This window comes from Aphis gossypii, chromosome 1 (genome assembly GCF_020184175.1).
Source record: "Aphis gossypii isolate Hap1 chromosome 1, ASM2018417v2, whole genome shotgun sequence".
NCBI lineage: Eukaryota > Metazoa > Arthropoda > Insecta > Hemiptera > Aphididae > Aphis > Aphis gossypii.
The window spans coordinates 41,278,059-41,290,100 of NC_065530.1; the positions used below are offsets into that span (position 1 = coordinate 41,278,059).

The 12,042-nt window shown below is 31.5% G+C and overlaps 2 protein-coding genes and 1 pseudogene across 2 annotated transcripts; 1 reads left to right on the forward strand and 2 right to left on the reverse strand.

Annotated features, from left to right (window-relative positions):
• Positions 1–2,609: 2,609 nt before the first annotated feature.
• Positions 2,610–3,283, reverse strand: LOC126552072 (histone H2A-like). Its single transcript, XM_050206554.1, has one exon. It carries the CDS (start codon positions 3,140–3,142, stop codon positions 2,663–2,665), a length of 480 nt encoding a protein of 159 aa, XP_050062511.1. The 5' UTR covers positions 3,143–3,283; the 3' UTR covers positions 2,610–2,662.
• A 26-nt stretch (positions 3,284–3,309) lies between these two features.
• On the forward strand, positions 3,310–3,884 carry LOC126552086 (histone H2B-like). Its single transcript, XM_050206575.1, has one exon. The coding sequence runs from the start codon at positions 3,457–3,459 to the stop codon at positions 3,835–3,837; it is 381 nt and encodes a 126-aa protein (XP_050062532.1). The 5' UTR covers positions 3,310–3,456; the 3' UTR covers positions 3,838–3,884.
• A 5,280-nt stretch (positions 3,885–9,164) lies between these two features.
• Positions 9,165–9,507, reverse strand: LOC126551334 (uncharacterized; annotated as a pseudogene).
• Positions 9,508–12,042: the final 2,535 nt, after the last annotated feature.

A 12,042-nucleotide genomic window follows, 5' to 3' on the forward strand; every position in this document is an offset into this window, starting at 1 on the left:
TGGTTTTTTCAAATGCACTTACTAGATTCTTTAGGTATTAATGTCTATCAATATTGGATAATATCAATCAGATACCAGACAGCTTACAACAGAATAAATATCTAAAAAAGACAGCCTCTAAAGAGATTTAGACGATTATCTTTCTTACATAAGAAATATCAGGGGTAGATTTAGGTATGTGGAGGCCTGTGGGCGTAATGCATTGTAGGTGCCCTTTATGCATAAACAAGAAAATATAATTTTTTTATTAAAATATTAACTGAACTGCCGATGGTATGAACCTAACTATGTAGCACGACAAGTTATCATCGATAACAATTTTATCATAGCTAGTCTTCCATAAGTATTACAAAATTAGTATAACCAATTAGTACGTCTAGAACTAAACAAGTAACAAATACTATATTATAAAAAAAAAAATAATGTACAAAATATTTTTTCCAATTTGGTATAATAAATATAATTTAAATGCATTTTTATAGTGAATTTTTGAAATCATTTTGTATATTTTAAAGGGTATTTTTTGAGATTTTTTAGGGTATTAAAATCTCAGTCCTAGACTCATAAACATTGCAGAAATTGATCGTTTTGGTGGTGTCAAAATACTCATTTCAATTTTCAATAAAGTGCTGCTAACGTTTTAACTAGCTCAAATAAATAACTCAAAATAACCACTCATTGTGCTAGCAGACACATTTTTATTTATTTTTTCATGTTTGAATGAACCGACGACATCGTGGAAACTGCTTCCGCATTAATTCATCGACGCCGTTATTAAAATAAACAATTATAAATTAATGTACAACATTGTAGTTAAACAAAAGAAAATTAACTTAAGTAGTTGAAGCCATAATAGTTGTGTTCAGAGTCCCCATGCAGAATTTAATTCAATTTACAAAATTACAACTTCAAACAGTTCAAACCCTTTCGCAGTACCACTTACATATTTTGTTTCATAAGCAGAAATTTTATGAAACTACTGGAAGGGGCTGATTAATATTATACGCTCATTACATCTATATGCACTACTGTACTAGAGCAGCTGTAATAAGTACCTTAAACGGCTTAAACCTTTGGGTCTTGAGGGGCTTAGGCTCCGCAAGCCTTCCCCCGATTTATGCCTATGATTTGTTTTTAACTTATTATTAACTTACAAATCAATAAATACTTAAAATAGAGCGATATGGAAATTTTCATAAAACTATTATAAAAATTATAGAAAAATCCTAAAATCATTATCTAATTTTTATTTAAATATCCAAAATCGATAACAACAAAGAAATTGAACAAATATTTAAATTAAGATATCCATAAATAATATATCTACTTATTCTACTTAATATATTATGTTATTCTGAGATTTCAATTTGCAGTATGGTTAGTATCATTAGATAATAACAACTAAAATGCTGAAACTTGATGTTGCGGTTTGCAGCTGGAGCGGTGGTGACGATGGTACCTATCAGCCATGTTGGGGAGTGAAATATTGAATTACACATCATAAACGACGTTCAATGAACAGTCAATCAATAAGCTATTTTTTGAAATTTGCTTTGTGTCAACATTCAAGACGCGTCTATAGCCTTTAATTCATGAAGTACAACATTTTATGGTACCTACTTTTTTTATTTTGCGTTTTTAGGGAGTTTTATGCTTTACGGTCAGTTTTTAGTAATTTTCGTGCATTTTATTCATTTTTAGAATTTTTTTACATAGGTACTATAGGTATTTGCATTTTTCTTGTTAAAAGTTACATTTTATTATAAAGTATGCAGTTTCCATTTATTTATTATTAACGTTTATTATCTTTTATCTTTTATTTCGCATATTACCATTATTTAAAAAACTGTAAGGCGTACCTACTAAATTAGGTCAGGGACACATGTTTCAGAATCGGAGATCGCAATCGACATAAACCCGTGTTTGTTATAATCTCGTGTCTCCGTTTTTCATTTAATTTGAGTTCAACAGCATTATAAGTTCGATAGTGTCTACTGTATAGTGTTAAGTTCCGTGTTTTCATTTCCATTAATTTTAAAGTACATTTTTTAATTATAAAAAAAAAGTAATTGTAGTACATAATATACAGTTGTATTTAATTAATTTATAGTTATAATTTGTATCAAAACAATATATAATAATATCAAAATAATTTATATATATATAATCAATTTTTACACTAAAATTAACATTTTTAATATCGTTTTTATGAATTTTTTTTTTTATATATAGTTTTAGATTATAAGTTTTAAGTTTCGGGCTCTACTCATAAGATAGTTTATAATTTTATATGACGTTTATTGTTATAATTATTACTGTCGTAGGTTGTTTATTCGTTAGTAAGATAAGTTATAAATATTTGGGCTATACTTTTTTAAATTGAATTTGTATAACCTGAACTACTTTAGAATAATTTTTTTATAGAACTTTGATAGTCTGTCTGACTGTTTGACATAAAATTCATCGTTGTAAGTCTTGATTGATCAAATTTTAACTCCTAAGTAAGGTTGTTTCAAAAAGGGATAATGACAGTAAGTATGTATTGCCGTATTGGATTGAAATTCTAAGAAGATTGTGTCATTATACAGTAAAAATAATTTTAGTAGCCCTGAAAAGGGCCTTTTTAATAGACATAATTTGGAATAGTCAAAACTTGAAATAATTAAACTTTCTTTTCGGTTTTCTTTGGTAATAGAACAGCTTGGATATTTGGCAATACACCGCCTTGGGCGATGGTAACGCCGGACAACAATTTGTTCAATTCCTCGTCATTCCTGATGGCCAATTGCAAATGTCTGGGGATGATACGAGACTTCTTGTTGTCACGGGCTGCGTTACCGGCCAACTCCAATACTTCAGCTGCCAAATATTCCATGACGGCGGCCAAGTACACTGGTGCTCCGGCTCCGACACGTTCGGCGTAGTTTCCTTTTCTCAACAGACGGTGGATACGACCGACCGGGAACTGGAGTCCGGCACGGGACGACCTGGTCTTGGATTTACCTCCTTTGGATTTGCCTGCTTTGCCTCTTCCGCTCATGATTGTAGTTTTGATAAACGACTGTTCGGTACCGTGTACGTTGATGGTGTGTGTGCTCATACCGATATGGCAGCCGTTATATAGTCGAAAACTGGAAAACATTATCACGATTGGACAATTTTAAACGGTATGACGCTATAAAACGACACCGAATACATTGACACTACTATCGAAACCATGTCGTTTTTAATCGACATCATCACGGTATTTGTTACTGGAGAAACGAGTATTTTCATTAAACACATGACCGCTGTCAAATCCTATTTGATCTGTTATACTTGTTACATTGCGGCCAATGAACGAACGACGGATCACCTAGTCTTAGCTTTATATACCGTCGTTTTCGCTCCACCGGTATCAATCGTGTATCTACCGTCGTACAGTTAACAAACACCCTAAACCTAAAACCAATCAAAATGGCTCCAGGAGGTAAATCCGCAGGAAAAGCGATGAAGAAGTCGTCCGGCAAGGCTCAAAAGAACATCGCCAAGTCCGACAAGAAGCGCAAGCCAAAGAGGAAAGAATCGTACGCCATCTACATCTACAAAGTGTTGAAACAAGTACATCCCGACACTGGTGTTTCCTCAAAGGCCATGAGCATCATGAACAGTTTCGTCAACGATCTGTTCGAACGCATCGCCGCCGAATCCAGTCGTCTTGCCCACTACAACAAGCGCTCGACCATCACCAGTCGGGAAATCCAAACCGCCGTCCGTCTCTTGTTGCCTGGTGAATTGGCCAAGCACGCCGTCAGTGAAGGTACCAAGGCCGTCACCAAATACACCAGCTCCAAATAAATGAATTCTGTAAATACATTCTTTAAAAAGGCCCTTTTAAGGGCCACCAAACTCTATTTCTACATAATTTATAACTACTATTGAACACGATCACTTAATAAGTATATTACTTCCGTTTTGTGTGAAGTTTTTTAATTTACTGTTATTAAGAAAAACAAAATATGTTAACATATTAATATTTAGCATTACTAGTTTTACTAGTTTATTTTTAATACATAATACCCATACTTTTATTTTTTCATTGTGACTATTCTATTTTTAGTTGAGTACTTAATAATAGTTAATAAGTATTATTGACTATATTCAACTTACTACAAGTCGAGATCAAATTAATTTACTGAAAATAAGTAATATTTAAGTATAATATAACGGATCACGGATGACATATATAGACAATCAGAATAAAATTAAAAGTTATATTTAGTGTTGTTTTAACATATAGTTGAAAAATGAAAGCATATTATTATAAGAATTTGTGGAACATTTTTTTTTCGGTTTTAAGGTCATAAGTACATACATATTTATTATTTAATAGTTTTTAAATGCATCAATTCACAGCTTTAGTGGTCAACTTATTCCGTGATATTTTTTTAAAGTTTAAAATGTAGGTATTTACGTTAAAAATTTTCAATCAATATTTTCCCATACTTAGGACTATCATTTCTATTATCATATTATCATTGTTATAATATTGATAAATTAGAGTTTATTAGATTGTTTAGCCATAACATCTTCAGTAATAACAACGTTTTGTGGATTAAAGAAAGGAAAACAGTTGTAAAATATTGCTTATATCAGCTTTTTTTTCTTATATTCGGTACTAAACCTTTAGTAACCTTTAGCCACCAATTTTTGTTTAACCCAAACTACTCATCGTTTCCTAAGCAACTAGTATACTATACAAAGTATATACACTATACATTCGTCATTGATATGCTAAGTTAATTGATGAAGTATTTTTTTCGTTCATTAAACATAATAAAAAGAAATCATGACCACTCTGAATTTGTGTATATACGTTTTATATAACAGGATTTTTCAAAAAAAAAAAAATAGTTATTCTTAAATTTTTAATGTACAAATTTTATACTCATCGATGAATATTGAGTTAACAAATTTTTGAGTTGTGCGAATATGATTTTATGGTCGTATCTCGAAATTGCATTTCTATTAATATGCAACATATTATTATATTGTAACTTTCTGCAAGTGCCTCTATAATTGGTGATTGACTGTTATGTGTTATAGAGCGCACGATACGATTGCGTTCGGTCTTGACCGGTAGTGTCTTTTTAAAAAATACTATAATTGTGTGGGATATATTAATTTCTAGGGGACGGTAATATTGTATATTATTGCCTATACCAGACAATCCTCCCAGAAGTAATTGGTTATATTTTATATCATACTTTTATTTTGGATCTGATTATTACATGTATAACATTATTTTCGTCTTTTATGACGTAAACCGGGTGTGAATCTACCTATATATATAATAATTATATAATATCTATTAGCGGTATAATAATTTTTTATCCAAAACGTTCTTAATAAAGGTAGGTACGCGAGTAAATATACCTTTAGAATGGATGTATTTTCATCTGTATTTAAATATTAAAAATAAATATGACATAAATAAAATTTAACAGTGTGTCACACCAAATGTCACGTTCAATCATATACTCTGATTACAGGGATGTGGAAAACGATGAGTGGAGCGCTCGTAAAAACCTGGAATGTTAAAATCTGAACTGTAGAAATCTGGACAGTAAAAATCTGGACAGTAGAAATCTGGAATTTAAAAATTTGAAAACCGTAAAAATCTGGACCATATAAATATATATTTTAAGGGGCATGCATAGGCAGTGCTTGACTTGTGGGTGGACACAAGGGGACGGAGTAATTTTAGCGTACCCCTACTATTATTTTTTGGGGGAACACACGGGATTCATCATTCTTCAAAATTGCCTAGATAGGTACCATATCTGCTTAATTCATAAACTAGTTAATATTAACTAATTATAACTAAACCATTAATTTATTTACTTTTATTTTGTGTTTGTTATTATTTATAAGTTTATAACTATATTACGTACCTTCAGTAATTATATAACCCATGTCTTATATTAACTATTTTTTTTTTTTTTTTTAATTTATTGTACATAAATAATTCAATTTTAATTTAAACTTTAAAGATGTGTATTAGGGTAGTGGGGGCATAGACGTCTCTACGTTTAACAAGTGATGGGGACGCTCTATTTTAAAAGTAATCCAAATACTTTTTTAAAGTACCTATTTGAGTAGTATTTGGTAATACTATACAATTTAAGTATTTGAGTAGTATCTAGTTAAGTATTATAGTTAAGTATTCTTTACAGGTCTGGATTATTTATTATTATTTATTCTTAATTGGTCTATTTGCTTCATACTTGCACACGGCGTATTGAAACAGGCAGTTATCAAATATTAACTATTTAATCACTGTTCTCTACATTAAAATATCTTAAATATTTAATATTTGTAATATTTTAATATTAAAATTCAGCAATTAATAAATTAAAGCCATTCTATAATCTATAGTTTTAGAATAAGCAGAGCTCGGTAACAACGAAGAAGCGGTAATGGTCAATATATGCTAATGGACGGGGATCGTTGTAAAATAAACACGATAGCCATTACTCAGAATATCTTTCCACAGACCGCAGTTGGGTTTTTCCACTGCATGTTTATAAATATGTTCTATTATTAAACCTGACAGTGGTAATGTTACTGATAACTTTTGTTTGAAAACACTATGTGACACCGTGAGTCGTGACCGTCACCGGTCGGTGGTTTGTTTATAATAATTATTAATATTGTATAATTATGTATTTATGTCGATAAAATTTAATTCCACATCGATACCGAAAACCTTAAAAATTAGCCATGCTATGTAAAATGCTATAATAATATGATTATATCGATAATCGATATTGTTCGCCAACACTAATGATTATTATTGTTTTATCACGTATTTATACGGACGGTGAACATAATTACCTTTTCTTTTAGTCAAGAAACGGCGTATGGGGTTTATACTAAATAAACAGTTAATAAAACAATCATTGTTCACATAGGAACATTTGTCCATAAATATACTCAAAAAAAAGTCATTTAATTAAAGAAAAACGCATGTTAAATCAATGAAAAATGGGTATGATTTTGATCCAATGAAGTCCATTTATTATATTCAGGTTTTTGTAATTGATAATTTATAAATATTTTTTATATGTTTAAAGAGAGGAAATAGGGGGTGTGGGGGCGTAGCCCCCCATGACTCAGTAATGTTTAAAAAGTGATGGGGACGTTCTTTTTTTAAAAGTTTACAGTTTACTTTAATTTTGCCAAGTCAAGCACTGTATTTTTTTTAAATTTAAATTACATTACATTTTTATTTGGTATAACGAGGCGTTTTTTCATTTTGTTGCCTCAAGGTAACAAATTTCTAAATACGGCCCAGTATCAGTATCAGTAACAGTTTTGCGACACTGTTCATTTAAAAGTCTACTCTTTCTAAAAATTGAATGCAAGGTCGAAATATCTGCGTTCAATTTGTCTCAATCTTATAAAAGAATATAGAATAAATAAATAAACTTACCTTTAAACAATTCGTAAAAGCACTGTCCTTTTAATTGAATTAGAGTAGGTACTAGGTAGTTAATAATAAATCACTTTCCGGAATCGTGAACAAATCTTCAAATTAAAAAATCTGCGCGTGAAATAATTTTATCCATCGCATTTAATATTTCTCATATACATGTACAACAATAAATTATAAAGTCACAAAAACAAAATAAAAAATAATGCTAAGCACACTGATACTGCTGCAGTAAATATATTAGCTATTTTATAATAAATTGGCTGATATTTTTTTTTATATTTTTACCATAAAAAACCATTTTCGTCGATATAACGGCAAATGTTATTAATTTAATACCATTTTACAGTTGTTAAATTGAGAAATATCGAAGTAAAAAAATAAAATATGCAGTGCCATTATTAATAACTAATTAGTTTATCATGATACAAAAGGTGTACCTTATAGCACTAAATTTGGTATTTAATTTATTTATATTTAGTTTTAGTTTTAGTATGCCCCTTAAAATATATATTTGTGGTCCAGATTCTACGGAATTCGAATTTTAAAATTCCAGATTTTAATATTCCATGTTTTTACAGGTCACCGATGAGTGATTTCCAAAATAAATAAAACCAATATCTTTTATAAACTACCTCCTGGTTTTAATTGGTCTTTTGAGGAATGACCTATACAAAAAGTTATGCTTCGAATTGGGTCCTATTGTCGAATAGCACCTATATAGTTGTTACACTAATTGGTGAAGTTGTGGTTTTTCTCGTTTTTTGAGTGTCTCAGACACATAAATTTTGTTGTATATTGCAGTTTTTACTGATTCAGTAAGACACTAAGACTTAATGCAGATCACAGATAAAAAAAATACAAAAAATACACGTGATGCAAACTAACACTGAAGCTTTAAATGTCAAAGCTTAAGAGAGTTTATGCAATTTATAATTTTAGTCTACATTATTCAGTAATTATTTATGTGTAAAGTTTAAGTGGCATAAACATAAATGCATTAGTGGTCATTAGTTACTAAATTGTAAGTGGTGGTCATTAGTTACTAAATTGTAAGTGGTGGCCCTGTGAAGGGCCTTTTTAATAAGTGTTTGTGTTTAAGCATGTAAGTGTAGAATTTAGCCTCCGAAACTATACAAGGTATGTCCGTAACGTTTCAGGGCATAGACGACATTCATGGCGGTGACGGTCTTCCTCTTAGTGTGTTCGGTGTAGGTGACTGCATCACGGATCACGTTCTCCAGAAATACTTTTAAAACTCTACGAGTTTCTTCGTAAATCAAACCGGAGATACGTTCACACCTCCACGACGAGCTAACCGACGGATGGCGGGGCTTGGTGATTCTAGTAGTATAACTAGTAATTTTTGTTAAGTTTTGTTTTATATAATCATAATATATGTATTATTGTATAAATGTATTATTTAGCTACACAATTTTTTACATGTTATTGTATTATATAATAATATAAGCAATGAGAAGAAAACATATATATTATTACTTATATTAATATTAAAATTTAATTATATACCAAAACTACATAAGATTAATATAGGTCATATATGTATGACGAGTAAATGAATAAAAATATTTTAGCAAAGAAATAATACGTTGATTACTTTATTGTTGTATCGTGAAATATTCAATAAGTCAAAAAAGAAATGACCGAATTGTTGCCCTATAAAGGGCCTTTTTAATAATTGATAATGTGTGTAAGCTTGTAAGTATTTAACCTCCGAAACTGTACAAGGTACGTCCTTGACGTTTCAGGGCATAGACGACATCCATAGCGGTGACGGTCTTCCTCTCAGCGTGGTTCGGTGTAGTGACTGCATCACGGATCACGTTCTCCAGAAATACTTTTAAAACTCTACGAGTTTCTTCGTAAATCAAACCGGAGATACGTTCACACCTCCACGACGAGCTAACCGACGGATGGCGGGGCTTGGTGATTCCCTGAATGTTATCACGCAACACTTTACGATGACGTTTGACACCTCCTTTTCCAAGACCTTTCCTCCCTTCCGCGCCCAGTCATTATGATTTTATGTAGTTTTCTATTTGTGGTCTGGAAGAGTTGCTGCTTACAACACTGAACGGTGACTGTTGTCCGAAGAACGAACGCCGTTGTATTTATGCGTTTTTCGGTGCACGCTCGGCCAATCGAAATGCGCTATCGAATTTCTCCCACTCTCTGGTTATCGTTCACACGCCGACCAATAAGAACCGCATATGCGAATCCGTTTCGTGTATAAATACTGGTGCTTTTTTTTTTCTGTGTTTTGAACTAATAGGTACTGAACTTCCAATAAATATAATAAAACTACCTAATCAAATCATTCCTATCAGACCGCTCGTTCCAAGTACGAGTAGTCGACCAACAATCAACGACAAGACAAATACAAGTAGGGTTCCTGCCTTTCACCCCTACTCTACATCTTTAAAGGCAAGTCCAGTTGGCAGTTTCTGTGTTTTGAAGAAATACATCAAAGTAATTCCGGGGTACTTACTACTTACTACTTGGCATGGTTTGTTTACGGGTGTGTACATCTGCTGTGATAAATTTATTTAAGTTAAAAGTGATGAATAGCTACTGTCCTACTTGTATTGATGACTAGCCACCAGGTTTTTAACCACGTTAAGGCTAGGTTAATTTGTTTATTTGAAGTGCAGTAATTGCGTATTAAGGCTTATGAATTTATGATTTGAAATATAAAAGATGGTGTCGTCGACAAATAATGCGAGAATGCTGTTTACGTTAACAGGTATGTCGTTAGTGTATATCAGGTAAAAGTATGGTGACAGTCAGGAGCCGGCTTGTGGTACACCAGCTTTGATTGGGGATACTGAAGATGGAATTTTCGACACGAACGTTATAATATCTGTCCGATAAGAAAGATTTGATAAGTTTAACCACGTGAATTGGAGTACCGATTTTAATTAGCTTGTGGAGTAAACCTTCGTGTCAGACCTTATCGAAGGCCTTTTCCACGTCGAGAAAGATGGCTGGAGTAAATTTTTTGTCGTTATGATTCTCGCAGAGCTGGTCCTAACCTTCCATAACCACGTTAAGAATACTTTTGTTAAAGCGCGTAGGTGCAAAAATATGCTTACACCCACCCTAAATAGTTGAAGCCCATTGCCGCTTAAAACTAAAATACAAATCTACTTAATGTATATCAGGCCTGTCCTTGCATTTCGCTCTTAAACTGGAATCTCATTGATTCAGTTCAGACCAATAATTACACATGGACCAGCGCTGGCCTGCTGAGTTTCGTATCCAACCAAAACGTTCGAGACTCTGCCAAACTAAAAACCCTTCGTGAAGTAGTCATGGACAACTCAATACGCCTATTCAATCAAAACACTTTCTCAAATCATAACCATGTAATGAACTTAGGCCGTGACGAAGCCGTAATGACAATTAAGACATCTCCAAAAATAAGACCATTCTAGTAGTTCCATACATAACCTAATAATCTACTTGATATTTCATTCGACTCTTCATAGGCATCCGCCTGAAAAGAGTTCACAGACCAAAACAGACGGTCGTCCTCCTTGCAATAATTGATTCTTCACGGTAGATTGGTGCTAGATTTACCACTTTTAGATTCTGAATGAAGTGATGAATGTATTGATTTTACAATGATGAGTGTTTTTTTTTTTTTGTTTTTGTGTCTGTGTACAGCATAACTAGTCGAAATAATACTCCAATTTCAAACTATGGGGGTGGTTTCCGATGTAAAAGTGAATATCCTTGGTGCATTATAGAGGTAAAAAGTTAACATTTTCCAACGGTTTTCAAAAAAATCGAGAAAAACAAAACAAAAAAAAAAATGATGGAAAAACGGCAATTTTTACGCAAAACCAGTTTTCGACCAAATCGATTTTTTTTTATGGTTGTAATTCAAAAACTAATCACTGAAAATACTTGAAATTTTCACCAAATTTTAATGTCAGTAGTATCTGTATATAGTTAAATTTTCAAAAAATTTTGACTTTTTTTGAGTTATTTATAGACCACTGAAATTTTCGATTTTTTTGAGAAATTTTTTTTAAAGTGTCGATAAAAAATTTTTGGATGACCAAAAAGTTTTGAAAATTTAATACAAGGTTCCTTATGAGTTGTTTTTATTGTAGCTAAAAAGAGTTTATAGTTCAAATTTTTACGAAATCTGTCGAAAACGCGAAAATTTGCAAGTAATTTTGAAGTTGAAAAATCATAAAATTTTTTTCTTTTATAACTAAGTTTTGAAAAGGTTCTCCATACATTTTTCTTCAAATATCTGTTAAAAAAACTCTACCGGATTCAGACAAAAAATTTTTATGAATGTTTGAAATTTAAATTTTTACAAAACCGCGCTAAATAACGGTTTAGCCTCAAACGATTTTTGATATTTGTTATAATTCAAAAATTATAAGTCGTAGATACTTGAAAATTTTACCAGTTATTTAGATTTTACCAGGCATTTTATTTACTTGATTTAATTTTCAAAATACTTTGAGTTTTTTTGAGCTATTTATAGACAACTGAAATTTTCAATTTTTCTGAAAATTGTTTTTTTATGT